This window comes from Dipteris shenzhenensis, chromosome 9 (genome assembly GCF_047967505.1).
Source record: "Dipteris shenzhenensis isolate YYH24624 ecotype China chromosome 9, Dip_SZ_1.0, whole genome shotgun sequence".
NCBI lineage: Eukaryota > Viridiplantae > Streptophyta > Polypodiopsida > Gleicheniales > Dipteridaceae > Dipteris > Dipteris shenzhenensis.
Genome location: NC_141604.1, coordinates 50,030,635 through 50,051,885, shown reverse-complemented (window position 1 = coordinate 50,051,885; position 21,251 = coordinate 50,030,635). Strand labels below are relative to the sequence as shown.

Here is a 21,251-nt window from a genome sequence, read left to right as displayed (position 1 = left end):
CCAATACCCCCCCCCCCCCCCTCTCTCTCTCTCTCTCTCTCTCTCTCTCTCTCTCTCTCTCTCTCTTCCCCCCCACCTCTCTCTCTCATCCCCTCAACCCCCCTTCCAACCCTCCATCCTTTGGTTAACCACCTTTGCAGTAAGCGACGGCTACACAAAACCACCCCGCATGGGTGGCTTATAGCTGGCTCTCCACCAGTAGCATGTCATTTTTGCCCATGGTACAACGGATTTTGCCAGCCCGCAGTGGCACCTCCTCCACACCCGACCATGCTAATGCCCCACTTGGTGGTGGTGGCTCCGTCGACCCACGTCCCTCCTCCATCGACCTCTCCTCCACACCTCCCTCCACTCATCCCCCTCCTACTCCAAACCCCCCCACCCCCTCCTCGACCCCTCCCCTCCAAGCCACTCCATCAACGATGGCCACCATACCCCCCCTATCTGTTAATTTTATTTAGAAAAACTAACTCTAACTAACTTTAGATGGGCCCAAGTGGTTGTAACAAGAGAGAGGGAGACTAGTACATGGAATAGGGTTGGCCCTCCCTTCAAAAGGTGACTTGTATAAAAGCCCAAATGCTTGACTTTGGTCTTCATTGTGTACTTTTTTCAAGGAATGGAATAGAAGCTATCCTTTCTTTCATTCTCTTGCGTTGAATTTCCTTTTTCTTCCTTGTGAGTTGTCTTTTGATTGACATCTCCCCTTACTCCCATCTCCCTCCCTCATGCTCTCTTCTCCCTTCTCTTCCCCTCTCCCCCCTCTTCCCTTTTCCTTGTGGAATTGCTTGCACATGATTTGGTAGATGCTTGGCTGACACAAGTGGGCCATTTGTGCTTATGGAGCTCCCACAAGTAGTTGTTTGGGAGTAGAGGCTTTGATGGAATTCCTGAAGATCCCCATGACACATGAGTCACTGTCGAAGACCACATTTTTAGTGCCATTGTCAGGGACTTCGAGGTATGCTTCTATAATGCACAAGCTTTCTATCAATATCTGCCCATTGCACAATGCTTCTAGCTTATCTAGAGGTGTTGTTAGTGGAGTATAGGATGGTTTGTATGGAGATAAGTGTGGTTTTGGTGTAGGAACAACAGAAACTGCCATTTCCATCCATAGAGTGTTTTTTGCTCATTTGAGCTTGTTTTTGTTTGCCATATTGTAGGACCAACTAGTATGGATGATTGCTAAGGTGTGTATGGAGTCACATTTCAATCGCAAACACCAAAAAATGAGTTTGAATCAATTCAAGTTGGCATAAGAGTGTGTTCTCAGTCACCACCTTCAAAAATCCTCATTTTTATGCTTTCAAGTGGTTGTTTTTTGTGCTTTTTTGTTTGAAGTAGGTAAATTAGGTAGTGTATTTTGTTGCCATATTGTAGGTGTGTATGGAGTCACATTTCAATCTCAAATACCAAAAAATAAGTTTGAATCAATTCAATTTGGCACAAGAGTGTGTTCTCATCCACCACCTTCAAAAATCCTCATTTTGATGCATTCAAGTGGTTGTTTTTTGTGTTTTTTTGCTTGAAGTAGGTAGATTAGGTAGTGTATTTCCCATTGGTGCCCTCAGACCTTGAAGAAAAAATTTTAAATCTCTAGAGAGCATTAAAAACCAATCGGCGACTGTGCTACACTAGGAGTTGCTGCTATAAATTTAAAGCAGCGACTCAGGCAGTCACTGCTATATAAAGTAGCGAGGGACTAACATGTGTACTAATAGTTAGCCACGTACCCCCCACTGACCTCACCTAACTCCATGTGACAATTAATGAACTCACAACTATCACTTCAGAGGTCAACCCCCGCTTTAAGGGTAGTGCCACAATTGAGGACCCATTGCTCGATTGGTGACGTAGTGACTTGGCACTTGCTGCTATAATCAATCATTGCTATATTCACCTACTGCTATAATCAATTGCTACTATATTCACCTACTACTATATTGAGTTGCTACTATATTATTAATGCAATGACTCCCTGAGTCATTGCTTTAAGTTTAATGTAGTGATTGACGCATTAAGGTCTAGGAAGGCACATTGACTAATTCTAACTGGGTAGCCAGGCAAAGCACGCGACACATGTACCTGAGGTCTAGATGGATGATAGGAGTTGAACTTGAACTAGAGGATAGCACTTCTAACAACGTCCTAACTAGTCCAACTACTGCCACACTTTTAGTACTGTCCATGATCTCAGCCTTAAGGTCATATTTGGTGCAAGGACCCATGCACACTAAATCCTCAAGTTCAGAGGAAGCTATGAGATTCAATGCAGATATGGGGGGGGAAATGAACTTAGGTCATAGACAAAAATGCACACACTGGTTCTTATTCCTCTCACAGCTCCCAAAAGCCTTTGAAACCACACCCGCTTGCCATTTTCATACATGTCCACCATGTCCTCCCACTCCTATCTACTCACAATCTCTTCTTCATTGACGAACTCACTGAAGTCACTTCCACTCTCCCACACTCAGTTAACCCCTCCTCATCTTGCATTGTCTCTATTCCCCTACCTTGACAAATGGAATAAGAGCAACACAAGCTAGAATCATCCACCTAGTAGTCTACCATGTATACCCTCCGAAAACAATGCATATAGGACACTGCAGAGGTGCAAAATTTCTCGGAACATGGGGTCCACGTTGCAATATTCTCTCCACTGAGACAAGAATGGTTGTAGTAGTTACAAGGGATTATCTTGCACTTGCAGTTCCAGCATAATCTTAAAGATTACATATTGTACTACCACGATGTGGCAGCTTACACGGCCCTGCAAGACCCTAATGTGGAGCCATATCTAACTGCTATCACATTGGAGATAGTGGCAACAAAGTTTCACTGCCACCTCAACCTTAGACAAGCTATGGAGTTTGTATCCAACTACAACACAACAAGCACCACTAGTTGGGTACATGGAGATGGCCAATTACGCTACTACTACTTCACGGTGGAGATGATGCCGATGGAATCTGACTTACCTTCAATCTCCCAACCGTACCAAACACTAAGGGCCATGGAGAAGTGGTTGGCAGACGTGGCCCCCTATAACAGCAAAATCCATCGGGAGGGGTGCAACTCAATATAATCAAAGAACTGCAACTGGAAAAAGCACTTCGAGCCATTACGCTACTAACACAAATCCAATTGACAAAGTGCCATTCTGTTGTCCTCCCCAACCTCTTGGTATGATTAGACTAGCTAAAGCCCACTAACTAGGCAAACTTCTTTTACATGGTGAGAAGATAAGTAATCCGATGTTCTTGATGCCCATCAGCCTTCACCTTTCCAATGGTCCAATTTTAGAAGGTTATGGTGAGGCGGATAGAGACATCAGGTTATTGTCAGTACCATATGCCTGAATGACATTGAAAAAGAAAAGGAAAGAAGATGAGATCACCAAGAAAGTCCAAGAAGAAGAAACAGCCAGGAAAATCCAAGAAGAGGCCACAAGAAAGCTCCAAGCAGAGGCAGATGCCTAGTGACAAAGAGAGGAGGCCAAGAAATAGGCACAAGAACTCCTAAGGCAGTACCAAGAAGAACAAGAAAAGCTCCGAGCAGAGGAAGAACAAAAAAAGGAAGCCGAGTCAAAAGAACGTAGAGAGCGAGAACATAAACTCAAGAATCCCACTGGTCCAGATGATGAAATCGCAGATTTGACTCAGGACCCACAAGAGCCAAATCCTCCTCTGCAACAAAGAGCAACTAGGAAGAGAAAAATCCCCTCCAAGTACCCTTCATCCCAAATTTGTACCAACAAGCTTTGGAGTACTATACATCCATCTTGTACAACTCCTCCAAAGGGTACAAGAATTTAATAAGAAGGGATGACAACATTTATATAAAGGAGCTGACCTTCCTCCAATCAATCTCGGCACTTAGTGTGGCAGCCCAAAATGTCCTACATAGGCAATAGCAAGCCTTCCAACTGCAACATGATGAAATTCTCCGTGTCTCGCAATGGCTCAACCCAACAACCATAGCACTCTAAAAGGAACATGTACACTGACTAGTCATCGAAGCCACTGGCCTACAGGCAATTGAAGTGGGGAAAATTCTAGAACAAGAGATCTTCCAGGAACAAGAAGACCTAGCAACAAAAAGGCAAAGAAAGATGCAGTCTCAAGGCCGACTACGATGCATTATGGCAACGTGCAGATATCAAGCAACAACAACATGCCCAGGTATTGGAGAAAAAGCAGGCAATGGAGTTACATGTACAACAATAGGCCGCCCTCATTGCACAACTCCATGTGACTGCTCAGCAAAGACAACACCCAAGTCTAGGCATTGTAGGTGGCCCTTCAAATAGCATTGGCTTCTTCTCCTCCAGTACAAGATCAGGATCCCCATCCATGATAGGCTACAGGAAACATCATCTCGAGCTTCCATCCTTTGCTTCACACCACGCACCGTTCTCAACACGTACACTTATTTTGTGCACACACTCACGGCTACACTACTCCCCCACAATATAGATTTTACAAACACACTCACTTTGCATGATTTAAATGAGGCCTTCCACCACTCCACTATAGAAGTGCATCCGCTCCTAGTAATGGCCTACTTCCATGAAGACTTATTTCTAGAAGAGGATATGGATATCCTGACCCTATGCTACCACCCAATTGTACACAATTTTATGGCATGGTGCAAAGTGCTCAAGGACTCTACCAGTTATCTTATAACTAGTAACTACGCCATTACTAGAGCTAGTCAAGCCTATCGCCCTCAAAGACCTTCCTTGCAATCCCGAAATAATTCAGTGAAGTCTAGAATGGATTCAAGCATGCAGTCACACTAAAGTTAAATTTATTTTCCATTCCTTGTTTAGGGAAGCAAGCAAGTGGTATCCATCGACCTGCATCAGTGTTCTTTATAATAATATCATGAATGCTCTACAAAATATGCTTCAGATTGGCTTGATCTAGTTTGTTGACTCTCACATAGCCTACCCCAATGAAGTCCAGGACCAAGATATGGACTTGGCTTGGAACCTTTTTTCATTCGCCCCACCTCCACCCTCTCCTTCACTCCTAGACACAACATTGAGCACATGCCCAAGCTCCACTATCATAGGCACCCACACAAGCATGGGCACCACTACTCAGTGTTCCACCTCATAGCATGAAGCACGGGACATGCAAGGGCAGCCTCTCGATGGAGAACAACAAGAAGACACGGGTACCAAGCACTGGTATAATGTTCTCAAACCCATGCTCTTCTCAGATATCATGTGGCCCTATGAAGAAGAACTAGAAGAAGAAGTTGCACAGTAGTCACCAAAAGAGCAAGACCTAGTCACAAGACTCCACACCCAACCATAAGACATGGTATGAGGCCATTACTTCCTTTTGATCGATTGAGGATGTGGCAGAAGTTAACAGATGGAAAGGGAAACTGTAGAGCTTTCATCTCTCCTAGAAATACATCATGGAGGTGAGGTCCCTAGTAGGGTGAAAGCAAGGTAATGTGGAATGCTTTTTCCACTATATAGCATGAAAATATAGCAAAATATATAGTACTTAGATGAAGAAAAAATAAAAATGGTTGTTATATTTTTCAATAAAATATAGAGAGTTTGTCACATAATTACGTGCACCACTACCAAGTAACTGAAAGACTGACGAGACATTTCAGGTAGTTCTTAGATTCCAACTCCAAAATTATGTTCCCTCCTCGATGTAGGTGATTATGTTGTCAACCATTTGTTCCCCTATCCTTGAAGTTGAATATGATTCAGTCTTCTATATACTCCATCTAAGCTATCATCCAACTATATTCACCGTTTGCGCTATCGTCCAACTCAACTTTAGTTTCCACACAACTCCAGTCTATTGAGGATTCAAACAAGTACAGTGCGATGAAATTTTTTTGAAAGTGTGAGTGGTGAAGCTGAGAATCATTGCTTAAACTTGTTGCACACTTTCAAGCTTCATAAAAAATTTCATGAAGTTCCAAAAAAGATTTCATGCTTCAAACACCCACTTTCCCACTCCCCTCCCCTATTGCACTTTTACAAAACACGCATTAACTATGGCTACTCATTATATCTCGAGGCATATATATAGAGGTCCTAGATTTTTATATATACACCTGAAGCTCTTAGGATTGGCTCAGGTCTCTGTGCTGCAATTTTTGTGGCATCAAGCAAATTCTCATCTAGTGTACCAACTAGATTTGAGTAGGCACGCCTCTCCATCGGATTTGCAAGGTAGAATCTTGGGCATGACATTGCGGCGGCAAACGATGATGGCAACTTGGAAGAATACACTTGCATACATTATGATGAAAGATATAGTACTCTCAAATTTTGTTGTATATATTTACAAAATTGTATTGCATTGATGTGAGAATTGTAAGGTGAACTACCAGGATAGCTTGATTAATGGAAAAAGTTGTCTTTCGGGTGTTTATTACCTTTTGAAAGATCTTCAAGAAAATGCTTCCTTGGACTGTCAATTTAATGAAAAAGGGAAAGATTAAGACATGAACTATCCTTGATGATTCCCCCATTGCTGCACTTTCAAGCATTTATTCAACTGTGAACATAGTCTCAATGGCTGTTGCCGAGGTCCTTTCAAATTTTTTTTAAAGAATATGGAATAGTGGAGAGGTAGATTTATTAAAATAGTAGGTAACAAACATTTTCTTTTGGGTGAAATACATGGAGTTACAAAAAGAAGTTGCCAAAGAGGAGACATGGAATTAAAATAATAGACATTTCATTATTAGACAAGTAAATAGAGTAATCTGTTTGACGAACAAATAGGAAGTAAAGGGATTTCTTCACTGACATCCAAAAATAGTGAAACATGGAAAAAGTAGAATCTCCAAAGACTATGATTTCTGTCTTTCCACAAGTCTAGAGTGCCAAATGTTGAGCCCAAATGAAAAAACAATGAAACTGATGCTACCATGGGGGAATAAAAATTTGTGCCAAAGAAAGCAATAGGAAACCGGGGTCGGAGACATCGTTGAAGAAAAAGTAGAGAGTCGCAAGTCATAGGGCAACGATAGGAAGGATAGAGCAAGGATTCCCTTAGAACCAGACACCTATGATAGACAGCAAGAGCAATATGTCTACATGCCAGGAGCTAACCAAAGGGAATAACACCAAGCATCAATCTCCATAGAAAACCTTGCTCACAAAGAGGAAGTTTGCAGGACCAAAACCAATGCAATCTTTTATGCCACCATTTGGCATTACGATTCATTGACCAAAGCTAATTTCCATGCTATAAAATCCACACACACACACACACACACACACACACACACACTCACACACACACACACACACACACACACAAGCACGCATGCACACATGCACATGCACACACTCACACACATATGCACATACATACACACACGTGCATACACATGTGCACACACACGCACATGCACATGTGCTCATGGACACACACACACACACACAATAGTTCCCGACAATTCTTGATAAGGCTCATTTTACAACAGTGATGAGGCTTGTTCTATATTGAATAAGCTCCCTTTTCTAATATAAGCTCTATTTGTGACCTATAAAAGGATGATAAAACTATGGCATATTTTATCGCACAAGGAATCCCAAAACTCCTCCCATTTATGAGGAGAGCAAAGATTGCATACTTTGTTGTCTTGTCAATCAATTGAGTGGCAACTTCACATAGACCTTTTCTTTAAGGTCCTTAATACTTGTCCACTACCATTGGAATGGTGTTTGACCTTTTACACAAATTGGTGCCAATCATGGGCCTCCCCATGGGCAAATCCATAAGATTTCATGTGTCATTCTTTTGAATACCTCTTATTTAGAATTCCATCGTGTCCATCCATAATGAAGTTCCTCGTAGCATCCTTGAAACATACAGGCTCACTTGGAGATTTCATAAGTATGCTCCTTAATGCAAAGTTGGATTGATTTAGTCTTTTGGTTCCCTCCCATGTGCTACTGAGTGAAGGTTGGTAATTGAAATCTTGAACAATGCGAGACTAATTGTTTGTGTACAATAGGATGAGCATGTTTTCTCCTATAACACATTGCATCCATTGCATAATGAATTTATCCATTGCATCCATCATAATGAATTGCTCATAGCATCCTTGAAACATGTAGGCTCATTTGGAGCTTGCATCACTATGCTCATTAATGCAAAGTTGACCTGCTTTATCCTTTTGGTGGCTATACCAAGTGAAGGTTGGTCATTAAAATCTTGAACAATGCCTTTTCACCATCTTGAGACTGCATTTTTTTTGTGTACAATATGATGATCATGTTTTCTCCTATAATACACCTTGAAGTCCTCATTTGTGGCATCAAAAGTTGAAATTTCCTACTCTTTTCCACTTGAAGGGGTAGAGGAAGATGTATGCCATTCTCCTTACTCAAATTCAGGAAAAGAAAGCATGTCAAGTGGCATGTCATCTGGGTCCATGACTTCTGCAACATTTTGTTAGAGTGACTCCTCTTCATTGAAAATCACATCTCTACTAACTATGATGGAATGAGACCTTGGATTCCAAAGTTTGAAGCCCTTTCTTGCCAAGATGTAACCCACCAAAATGCATTTTGTAGCCTTATCATCAATCTCTTTTTCGTGGTGTTTGTGAACAAAGTATATGCAATAGAACAAAAATTTTTGAAATTACTTACTTGGGCTTTCTCCCATGTGCGTCAATCAAAGTGATATCTACCAATGCCTTGGTTGAAGCATCTATTTTGAGTAAAGATGACCATAATTACAGCTTCCCCACAAAATGTTTGACACTTTTTGTATGAAATCATGTGATTAGTCATCTCCATCAAAGATCGATTAAAGTCCACTTCGAAAATGGCCTTCGGACCCTCAAAGTCAAGCTTCATTTAACACTTTGAAAAAAACTTTAATTGTTGATTTCCAACTAATTAAACCAACTAACCTCAATTAGGTTAGGTTGAGTAACCCCAATTCGGTCAACTTGTCACATGTTTTCCACATCACCCATCCACGTGTTTATGCCACATCAACTTCCACATGTCAATGCCACATCAACTACCATGCGTAAGCATGCATGAAAAGAACAAACCTCTACCACATCAGCTACCACACCATCTTTTATGACATGTTAGTTACCACATGTCTATGCCACATTAGTAGCCATACCACGCATTTGCCACATCACCTATGATTAGGGTCGATTGGGGAAAACCTATGTTATGCAACGATGAGTCAAGGCTAGAGAGAAGCATAAAGTTGGGCTAGAGTCAAGCAGCAAATGCAGAAACAAATCTTGAATGGTAGCAGCCGGCTAACAATGTGGAGCTTAAGGAAATGAGCTATGAAGCTTTGGATGAAAGAACACCCAATCAAGGCTATGGAGGTTGTGTGCAATGGCAATTCATGGTTGGAGTCAGCTTTAGAGGAGCATAAAATTTGGGCTGCAACACAAAAATGAAGCTCAGGATGGTAGTGGCCAGCTAGCAATATGGAACTCAAGAAATGAGCTATGAAGCTCTAAATGAAAGCACACCTAGTCAAGAGATATGGAGACACGCCCACTTGGTTGTCTACACAAATGAGTTTCCATCTAGTCGAAGAATGGATCTTTACTAGAGGCTGTGGACTATGAACTCCAAGAAGTGTGCCTTGTTGGAGATAAGCTTGCAAAAGATGGGCTAGACAAGTGTATGGGCTTGCAGAAGGAATTTTTGGGCTTGTAAAGCACTATGCTGACTACTAGAAGCTTGGAAATGATAAGTTATTTTGGCAGAAGGGTTGGTAGAAGGCAAACTTGGGCTCTACAAATGGACTTGTAGATGGGCTGGATACATATCAAATTGAGCTACTTTGAAATGTTGAAAGCTTGGAAGTTCTTGAGCTACTACTAGTAATGTACACAACCCTTTTCTGCATTAATCTTAGTTGAGCTTAGATTAGATGAAAGTACATGCACTAATATTTATACAAAGGCACTAGTATATAGAAAAGTAACGAAAACTACCCTATGTCTGGCATATCCATGTCATTGTAAAATGTCCTACACTATTTCATGGAATGAATTTGTGTATAACTCTATATAACTTGGCTTTACTTAAGGCATGTTATCTTTTTAAAAGTATGTTTTGAAAATCTCATGGGCTCTTGAAGGTTGAAATATTAATAAAGCATTCAAATATTTTACTTCATTTATGTAATGAAATCTCAAGATTGTGGTTTTCTTTAGAATGTTTTGATGATTAAGGATTAACCTTAAGGTAGTATATCACCAAGTGAAGTTATCATATTCTAATAATATGATATATTTGGGCAAAAATGTAGTGCATATTGCTAGTACAAAATGAGTACAAAACATAGTAAATATTGGTAGTAACAGTGGTACCAACTACATCCCCGTTCAAAAACCAACCCTCGTGCCTAGCTAAAACAAAAGGAAAAACGAAAAAGAATTACTTGCCTGATTCAAGAGATTCCTAGGCAGAGCTACCAATCATAATGTTTCTATTATTTCTAATGGATTTGGAAACAAGAACTCTACCAATTTTGATTCATCTTGGCCATACAAAAATATCCCTAGGATTTCAAATACACCATTTTGGGAGTGTCAAGTGAAGTAGTGGGAGGAGATGGGAGAATTTGTGAAAGGAGAAGGAGAACGTTTTGATTTAGACATTTCTGAAGATAAAGAGGTAGATGGAAAATCTAGTAATTGCACCTCTTGTTGTTCTGGCATTAGTAGTTGCAATAAGACCACTAGTAATTGCTATATCAACAGCTTGAAAGGGAAATCTGTAATTGTGTCTTACCCTCTAGGCCATGTCTTAGTCCAAGTATGGTTGATAATGTCCAAAAATATCAACCATCCTTTACCCAATCAATTACCTAACACTATGTACGCTAATCATACGTCACTTTAACTCTTTATTGAAGCCTTTTTGCTTTCATTTATTTGGGATTTGGCTCGAACTAACACAAGTGAACAAGCAGGGCATACTAAAGTCCTTGAGAGAACCATGTTGAAGGAACTTGGAAAAAAAAACCAGTAATCTTGGGAGAAGGGGTGCTCTTGTATCAAAGGATTGGGAAATCAGTACATACCCAAGGGTAATGATGAATGTTTATTAAAAACACAGGACTCTGCTAAGTGGTAAAATTATGTATAGAGTCTAACACCTGCTTGGCACTAGAAGGTAAAAAAGGAGGGAAAAGGGTCAATTAGTTAGACGATGGATGATAAGCTTCATCGTCAACTTTCAAGAGGGTAACAACCCAGATCCCCATCTAAGACCCCCAAATGAATGCTCAGTGGTGAAGGAGGTAAGAGTGCAATGATAGCTAGCGGGGGTGAGGCAACCACCCGAGTGCATAATAGCTCACTAGTAAAGCGCTCTTGCACCAAATATGAATGGGACTAAGCCATCTCTCAAAGGTGTGAGATGTCAAAATACATCAAAAAAGGAGTGTATCCTAAAGAGCATGAAGAACGACAAGGAGCAATCAAGCATGAGCGATCAAGCGGTGGGCCTTCATCGTTGCTCTAGTTTCCCATATGCAGGGTCAGATTGATTGAAGAAAATATTTGTTTGACTCAAAATTGGATTAGATGCATAATTGAAATAAGGCCTGAACAACTTCCTCGCCTAGCTTCGATAGTCTAAGGTCCTTACTCCACATATATTGGCTAAACATTACTTCAGTCAATTCAACACTAGCTTTTGACGGGATTTCTTAGGCTGTTGCTATCAATATTTTTCATGGTTACAGCCCTACAGTCAATCTCCATTTACAACTAGTGGAGGATAGGGCTTCACGGTCTATGACCCCCACTAAGGTCCATGTGGTTAAGGAGTGGGATTCAAACCAACCCACACCATTTGACCATTTGGGACAATCAATCCACCAATTAATTCACTCAAAACCCCATCTAGATGGCCCTCTCTTGCCAAACATGATGGGACCATTACGATGGCTATGCCTAAATTTGGAATGAGATGGGATAATGTGCTTCTCACTTCCCATATAAGTCTTGATGAGAACTATACATTTTCTTCCAAGATTTATGTCAATTTGATAGTGTGGTTGAACACTTGAGAGAGAGCCCCTTTTTTCAATTTTGAAGGAGATCTCATATGGAGGATCACCTTGTCCACTCTAAATATAGTGTCTTGATCTCAAAGGCCTTTATAAGCTTTCTTGGACCCCTGATGCACCTCGAGTTATGTTATTTGTGTTGTGTCATGCACATCATCGGCTTCCTTGACTTTTGGCACCCTTCTTGGATGTCTTTTCATGCATTCCTCCACTACACATGCCTAATTTATGCCTCAAAGTTTGTTGCCCTCGCTCATGGCCAATCAAGCCTCTGCTCTTATCATCCATGTCAAAAAATCCTCCATCATCTCATGCCCTATGCACAAATTTCTGTTGTCCACGCCTTCAATTCCAACCATCTTGTGAGTAGCCATCCCAAAAATCCTTGTGGTTCATGCAATCCTGCGATGTGAAATCTCCTCGTGTTGACTTCCATCGACCATCTCAAAGCTGCTTGCCTTGCCACCACTACCAACAAAAAGTCCCACACAGCTCTGCCCATGTACTATCAAAACTCCTTATCTACTCAAAAATTGTGCTTACAAGTCCATGCAATCTGTCTCCTGTTGTTGGGCCACATCGCATAACTCCCTTCCATGTTCTATAGTCTATTTTCTTGTGTCTATAGCTTGTTGACTTGCCCTACTTTGCACTCCATGCTACTCCGATCACTCCATAGCATATGCCTCGTCCACAGTCACTGTTCCAAAATTCTCTCCATCTCATTTTACTATTAGAATTTGCATCTTAGCCATGCTCTGCCATAAACATAATTTTTGACTGAGGCAATCCATTCAGTTTTATCATTAGTATCACATTCACACATCTAATTCCCTATTAATACATTGGCAATGGGAAGACTTTTTAGATTTTGTGACTCACTTGGCAATTTGATCATTGCTTTTAGGATAGTTTCCCTCACTTGCTACCATTGTGAAGTCAATAGTTACTATTTTGGCATTGGTTTCCTACTCTTGCTCATAATTGAGCCTTGTAAATTCGCTTTATCTATCACTAACATGTTGTTACCAATATATTATATATAGGTTTTGATCATGTGCACACAATTTGTTCACCATGGCAAGATCACACAATTATGTTATCTTTCTAGCCATAATAAAAAGCTAGATGAATAATAACTTTGGTAACCAAAAGTTCAAGTTGGTCAACATCTTGTAGCTCAAGAGTTGTGGGACTTCATCTCTAAGACAACGAAGAGACCCAATATTCTACAACTTTGACAACCCCACTCACTTCTAATCATCTACAAGAGCAAGCAAAGCAACAATCAGATTGGGGTCTTGCAGGTCAAACATCTTTTGGGAATGAATGAAAGGATCTTGAAAGCCATTTCAATGCCAACAACATGACTAGGACCAGTGTATTGGAAAATTAACCACATGACTATGACCAACCAAATAGAAAATCACTTGAATATAGCTTCAAACCTATATTAGATTAAAGGCCATTGGTTCTCAGTTGACTTCAATTGGTTAAGAGATCAATTCAAAACAAGTAGTCCAAATTGCTATCAACGGACTAGGAAGAGACTATGGCCAGTTCATGAATGCAATGGTCTCAAGGATGCACCACCTTTCTTGTCAGATATGCTCACATGAGGCTGAGGTGTCAACACTAGTTCCAAGAATCATTGCCATTCCTTGTCAATGGAGGAACCAAATTCGACAAAGGCAAAGATAGAAACAATGGTTGATCCAATAGACATGGAAGGGTATATACTTCTCATAGCCAAGGCACGTAGTCTTCATCTTCATCAGGACATCTGCATCAAAACCATGGTCTTACTATTCAGAGGGGGACATGGAATCCTAGAGGTCTAGAAGGGAGAAAAAGGCACTCTAGTACTCATATAAGGACCTGGAATTGCAATCACTATGGCATCCCAAGAAATTGGAAATCAAAATTCATGAAGAAGCAAAGAGATGTAGTCAGTGGCCAATTCAGTGTATCTGGAAACTCTCATCAATATCAAGGTAATAATCAAAGAGAGTTAAGCGGATACTAATTATATCTAGGGATGCTAACATTAACAAGGCTTCATATTATGAGGATTTTCTTGCTTGCACCACCAAATAGTGCACAGTCTATGGTGACCAGTCAAAGTAAAGACAAACATATGGTCTTCGACACACTAGACACAACCACCACATGATCAACATTGACATCTCAAAGATTTCCACCACCAATCTTAGAATATATACTCATGGTTGAAAGGCACCTGAAAGATGGACCCGTAAGACCAACTTTGTGTTCATGGCCAAAGTGATGGAGTCCGAAGAACCGAAGAATAAGTGCAAGTTCTTAGAGGGGAAACATGCAATGGACGAAGAGTAAAATGCTCTTCTCGAGAAGACTTGGGCTTTGACATATCTTTGTACATAGAAAATGCCCATAGGTTGCAAATGGGTTTACAAAGTCAAAGAAGAAGTTGATATACAAAAAGCCAAGTTGGTTGCCAAGGCAAGGGCATGGCACAAATTATGGAGAGACCTTTGCACCAAAGCTGCAAAGATGACCAACTATAGCTTGCTTCATGCTTTGATTGGCCCATCCCTAGATGGATGAGGTCATAGTAAAGACAAACGTAAGGTCTTCGACACACTAGACACAACCACCACATGATCATCATTGACATCTCAGAGACTTCCACCACCAATCTCAGAAGATCTACTCATGGTTGAAAGGCACCGGAAAGATGGACCTATGAGAGCAACTTCGTGTTCATGGCCAAAGTGATGGAGTCCGAAGAACCAAAGAATCAGTGCAAGTTTCCAGAGGGGCAACATGCAATGGATGAAGAGTGAAATGCTCTTCTTGAGAAGACTTGGACTCTGACAAATCTTTGTGCATAGAAAAAGCCCATAGGTTGCAAATGGGTTTACAAAGTCAAGCTCATCTCAGAAGAAGAAGAAGATATACAAAATGCCAAGTTGGTTGCCGAGGCAAGAGCATGGCACAAATTATGGAGAGACCTTTGCACTAGTTGCAAAGATGACCAACTATAGCTTGCTTCACACTTTGATTGGCCCATCCCCTAGATGGATATGAAGAATACCTTACTTAATGGCTATTTGAATGAAAGATCTACATGATACAGCCTCCCAGTATGTGTCAGCGGGTTGGAAAAGAAGTATACAAGCCTCTTTATGTGTCAGTTCACAAGGCTTCTATTAGAGATAAACTTTCTGTAGACCTCATAGTGCTCTATCCAATAATGTGAGCAACAATTAATTGGCAAAGAACTCCACATTTCGCACTAAACCAAACACATTGCCAAGCGACATTCCTGCGATAAGTTCACACACATTCGACATCAACTTGGTCTTCGCCAATCCTAAGTTAAGAGGTGGAAGGTAGACAGATAAGTTGTACAAGATATACTCATTGTAAAGACTTCATTGTGTGCCTAGCACACACTTCTTCTTGTAGACCTCATAGTGCTCTATCCAATAATGTTAGCAACATTTAATTGGCAAAGAACTCCGTCTTTTGCACAAAAACCAAACACATTGCCAAGCGACGTTCCTGCGACAAGTTCACACACATTAGACATCAGCTTTGTCTTCGCCAATCCTAACTTAAGAGGGGGGAGGTAGATGGATATATTGTACAATATGTACTCATTGTAAAGACGTCCATTGTATGCCTAGCACGTACTTAATCAAAGCTTTCAACATTTTCCTTTTCAATTTTTGTTGAATACGTACCAAGAAAATAAAAAAGCATATTTTGTGCATGCACTCTCTACATATGGAGTGCAATTTAAGAGGGGGTGAAAAGACTACTGTGAATTGCACTATTCTGTAAAGGACTCTTCATTTGGTTCAAAATACATCTAGTGTGTGTGCACACCTAAACTCTCAGCAATGACGATCTTACTGAACTCGGGTAAACCATTGCTTATCCCATAATTGGCATTTCAAGCCATACTTTCAATATTGCTAGCTCCATTTTCCATTGTCAATGCAGGACATTTATTCTTTTAAAAAATCAATGAAAATCCGCACTCTAGCAAGCTGTTGCTTATATGACTTGCTTTTAGTGACATGTCAGCTATGGTTATTGAGAAGGAGATAACATTTGGTGCTGTTGCTTATAATGACATGTTAGCTATGATTATTGGGAAGGAGATAACTACTGGTGCTATGAAAAAGTGGAGTGCAGTTGTAAAATCATTTGAGACCTTTGTAAGGATCGTGAAGACTTTCAAAGTCGTGTGTGTGTGTGTGTGTGTGTGTGTGTGAGAGAGAGAGAGAGAGTTGCCTTTAGCATAATATTGCAGCATGAAATTTTGGAAAAAACAATCGGAAAGACTAATGTTATTACAAAGCAGGGACCACCAATACATGTCAACTAAATGAAGACTATTTTGCTTGCAATATACCGTGGCTAATCCAACAATTAACAGAGAGTAAGGGTCCCTCTCCCTCGGCACAAAGTACCTTCGCCATCAAATTACAGCATAAAATCTCTTAGAGCATGAAATTATGGAAACAACAGTCAGTATATAGAAAGACTAATGGTATTACAAAGCAGGACCACCTATACATGTCAACTGAATGAAGACTATTTTGCTTGCAAAAAACCATGGCCAATCCACAGAGGGTTGGGGGTCCTCTCTCTCAGCAGTAAGTACCTTCACCATCAAATTACAGCACGAAATTGTGGGAGAAACAGTAAACTCATAGAAAGACTGATGTTATTAGGACCACCAATACATATCAATAGAATGAAGCCGATTTTGCTTCCACTATATAGACACAGACCAGAGTAATGCAACAATTAAAGCTCACAGGTTACCTCTCTCAGCAGTAGTAGCTAATATGCTTTCAGTCACCTCAGTTTCTTCTTTATGAGCCACAAGATCCCTGTTGCATATATGAGTGGGCAAAGAGGGGCACGTGTGTATGTGAGTGCATGTGTGTAAGGGTGTGTAAGGAGAGGCGGAGCACGTGAGTGTACGTGCCACAACTAAGTACCTTCGCCTTCAAATTACAGCATGAAAACATCCACCCTATAGAAAGGATGTGATATTCACAAAGAAGAGACCACCAGTGATCAAAGATTATATCGCTTCCAATATAGACATTCAGACCAGAGCAGATCCATGTAAAACTTGAGAGCTAAGAGAGTACCTCTCTTTCAGAAATTGGAGTTGCAGTCTGACTCATTTAATTTCAGTGGCTTCATGGTGGTCTGTTTCTCACTCGAGATAAACTATATAGTCCATGGACTCTCTTAGCAAATAAAGTGCAAATTACAGAGGGTGCTGCAGTACCTCTCAAATCAAATGCGGAGAATGGAAATACTAGGAGTTTAATGGTTGCACATCAAAAATTACACTTGTAAGAGCCATAGTCTTGCAACCAGGGGATGCCATCAGGCACAAGGTGCTTCTTGGAGAACGACTAATAAGTACTGAGCATTTAAAATCACCTTCCTTGAGGATTCACCAACTGCGAAAAGACTGCACTGATAGAAGTATCATCAGAATCTTCACTTAGCAAACGATGAGTCCTTGTGCTATAACTCTCTGCACTACCATCCCTTTTCTCAGAGCTGTCATCAAGGTGGCTTGCCTCAGAGATATGCAGAGGTATCTCCATAATATGAGGATTGCTATCATCACAGTCTTTCTCGACAGATGATTCGTGAAGATGTAGGGCGTACTCCAAGTTCCACAAAACATCCCCCATCGCTGGCCTATCTGAGCCTCGCTCCAAGAGACACTTCTCTGCTGTCTCGCCAAACTTTTTAAGAGACTCCCTGCCAATTCTGCCAACAAGGTAAGGATCGATTATCTGATCTAGCATTCCCCGCTTCTGCCAGTGCATCGCCCACTCAGCCATATTAACTTGATCCCTGGGAAGAGCAGGGTTAATGGCGGGTCTGGCACATAAAACTTCAATCAACACCACTCCAAAAGAATACACATCTGACTTGTCCGTAAGCTGCTGCCTCCGAAAGTACTCGGGATCCAAATAACCAAAACTACCTTTCACAGCTGTGCTCACATGTGTGTGATCTAGAGTAGGACCAGTTTTGGAAAGCCCAAAATCTGAGACTTTTGCCACGAAATTCTCGTCAAGGAGTATATTAGTGGTTTTCACGTCTCTATGTATAATAGCAAGTGTAGCCCCTGTATGGAGATAGTGGAGACCTCGGGCTGCTCCAATACACACCTCAAGCCTCTGCTTCCATGATAAAGGAGGTAGGTTAGTTCCATAAAGGTGACCTCTGAGAGGGCCATTGGCCATGTAGTCGTATACAAGGATCATTTCACAGTGTTCTTCACAAAAACCAATGAGGGAGACAAGATGGCGATGGCGAAGCTTAGAGAGCATCTCTATCTCAGTCTGAAACTCTGTTAGACCTTGTTCAGAGCTTGAATTTCCACGTTTCACAGCAACCTTAGTTCTATCATCCAGCACTCCTTCGTACACTTTTCCGAAGCCTCCCACTCCCAGAACTCTGCCTTCATCAAAATTGTTGGTAATCTCCAAGATCTCTCCAAATGTAAAATGGCGGCATAAATTAGAAGGCGCAGAGGACGCGTAGCTCCCAGTACCACTCTTGGTTGAGACCTTACTGGCAATTGACTGGGAATTTCCTCCATGAAGGGCCAAAGGAACCGAGGCTTGTGATTGGCTGCCAATCTTCTTCTTTTGACGACATAAACAGAAACCTGTCACAAAAAGTACAAATGCAGCCACAGCAGCAGCTGCTACCCCTCCAATGATCGCCCCTTTACTTTTTGAATGGGAAGAAGCAACAGCTGTGGGAACAGTCCCTCCCGGAACATCAACAACAGCAGGGAGTGGGCCTTGCAAGTTTCCAGAGCTGTCATTCATCTTAAAAATTTCCAACCCGTTCAATATGGAATTGTATTTCTCTGATTTCGTTGCAGCGTCGGGGTGCAAAGAGATAACAAGGTAACTTGTATTTCCAGGATCAGTCTGAGGCAGTGCAGAAAAATCCTTGATAGTTGCGGTGCTTACACCATTGGGCGCATTTCCATCATTGGCCGCAGCAACAGCATCGTATGACGTAAACCCCACCTCACTATCGACGTAGATATCAAACACCCTCTGATTTACTAAGTCATAGTCAAAGTCACAAAAATGGAGACGGATGTAGTACGTGAAAGATGGATCAACTGAAAAATTCCAAGTGAGGTTGTAGTTCAAATTCACAAGGTCGAAATTCGTCATGGTTCTTGCGGTTTGGTAGACAATCTCCGGAGCTATGTAGCTTTGCAAGGTTCCATACGATATGTTCTTTTGTGTAGACTCTGAAACTCCGAAAGCTGATGTGGGTATGTAGGCTATATCAGTCCCCCAATCACGAGACAAAGCATCCTGCCCTGCGGTTACGGCTTGACCTCCCACGTTTAGCCTGTACATCGTCTCAAGAGCAATCGTGCTGATGCCAACTGACAGGCCTAGCTGACTATCTACATTGAAGAGAGTGTCGGCAAAAACATCATCGGGGATAGACACAACCTCGATGCCATTTATCATAGCGAATGCGTTCTTGGCACTGCCTGGAATGAAGGTGACAACAAACGTTGACGATGTCACGTTGACGGAGTATTCCTTCCGAATGTAAGCAAGGTTGAGGGCTTCAACCTCGTGGACGATGCTCATATTGGTGATGAGAGAGTAAGAATCGAACTGGACAGTGACGATGGCATTGCTGGGATCGAAGCCTGGATAAGAGAAGGGGTAGAAATAGAGACGAAGCCAATGGCGCCCTCGTGTGACAGGGAAAGAGTAAGCGGCAGGGCCAGTGAAGAAGCGTGCGCTGAGGAAAGGAACGGTGCCACGAAGATTGGGGTCCTGCAAGCTTGTCGAAGCGGCCACAGATTGGACGCTGGGCGGCAAATACTTTGAGGCAGAGCCAGAGGCATCGCCAATCCATACTCGCCCATCTGAGTCGGTGCTACCGGAGCTAGAGCTCCCGCAGGCAATGAGATAATTATCTTTGGGAGTGTATGCTTGCACGGAGAGGATGCTTGGAAGCAAAGAAAGCAAGAAAACAAGCATCGACAACTCGGCCATTGGAATTTGTGGCGAAATGAACGAAAACGCTCGGCCGGCTTATCTTCTCCGTCCTATCTGCACCGAGGAAGACCGCAAGCTTGACAAATTTGCTGCGTTTTGATGCTGTGCATCCTACGCTTCCTGGTCATCATCTGTCTGCAGATACCAAGCATAGACGGAACGAAGAATATGAGCATGGCAAACAAGAAAGCTCCGATTATTCTCTTCATCAAAACCTTGAGAGCTACTGATCAGAGCTCACCCTTTCACCTTGAAGTGCGCATTAAAATAGGACGACAGAGCTTCCAATCTGCATCAGATTGAATGGAAAGCCTCCCGATCTACCCACAACTGAAGCCAAAACAAAGAAAGCTCAGATCCAAATTCTGCTATGCTCTCCACCGATGCTCTCGCTGAAACATCAGTGAGCTTCATAACGGAGCAAGGAATTGCTATCGATGTACCTCCTGGCGATGAGACCGAAGAGCGCCGAGCGGTGCAGCAGTCGTGCTTCTTTGATCAGGGAAGGAGCAGAGGGAGGGAGCAAGCCCAAAGGGAGGCGGGGACGGCCATAGCTGCTGCTGAGGTGAGGAAGCAGAGGAAGCTGTGATAGGCAAGAAAAGGTGCGATTTTGCAAGGAAAAAGAGGTGGAATGAAGAAGGATTAAGAAAGAGAAAGGGGATCAAAGGAAAGAAGGCAATGCAATTGTGGGGATGAAGAAATGAGGGAGGAAGAAGATCATGTCGACTAGACAGTCTACCTAACCATTAGTTGCTTCCACCCAACCCCCGGTCAAACCTCCTCCCTTCCACTTACAAGAATCTTTTAATCGTATTATCTCTATATTTTTGTGGATACATATACATATAACTGTGTTTGTGTGTTTGTGTACACACATATATGTGCGTGTATATCTTGCAAATAAATGTATAAATGTCGAGATAAGCAGGGGGCCCTTGCTTGCACGGGCTCGAACAACTCCTTCCAATGGCTCAAACCACGCAACCAACAGTTTTTTTCCCCTGTAAATGGCTTCTTTATCAATCCAATGGCCAAAGAGAAGTAATAAAGCAACAAAAGGAACAGTCAGTCTCTACACCACCGTCTTCCTTGTCTT

The 21,251-nt window shown here is 41.8% G+C and overlaps 1 protein-coding gene across 4 annotated transcripts; it reads right to left on the bottom strand.

Annotated features, from left to right (window-relative positions):
* Positions 1-16,667: 16,667 nt before the first annotated feature.
* On the bottom strand, positions 16,668-20,838 carry LOC147898785 (receptor-like protein kinase FERONIA). Of its 4 annotated transcripts, none has more exons than XM_087379875.1 (3): positions 20,599-20,838; positions 20,397-20,485; positions 16,668-20,290 (listed from the first exon to the last, which is right to left on the bottom strand). In XM_087379875.1, the coding sequence occupies exon 3, from the start codon at positions 20,150-20,152 to the stop codon at positions 17,525-17,527; it is 2,628 nt and encodes an 875-aa protein (XP_087236001.1). In that variant the 5' UTR covers positions 20,153-20,290; positions 20,397-20,485; positions 20,599-20,838; the 3' UTR covers positions 16,668-17,524. The 4 variants fall into 4 exon arrangements, with proteins under 4 accessions (XP_087236001.1, XP_087236000.1, XP_087236002.1 ...); XM_087379874.1 differs by having other exon boundaries at positions 16,668-20,286; XM_087379876.1 differs by having other exon boundaries at positions 20,405-20,485.
* Between the last annotated feature and the right edge of the window lie 413 nt (positions 20,839-21,251).

What these genes read in the sequence shown, in the direction of transcription:
- LOC147898785 (XM_087379875.1), bottom strand. Translation starts at nt 20,152, where the DNA reads ATGGCCGAGTTGTCGATGCTTGTTTTCTTGCTTTCTTTGCTTCCAAGC.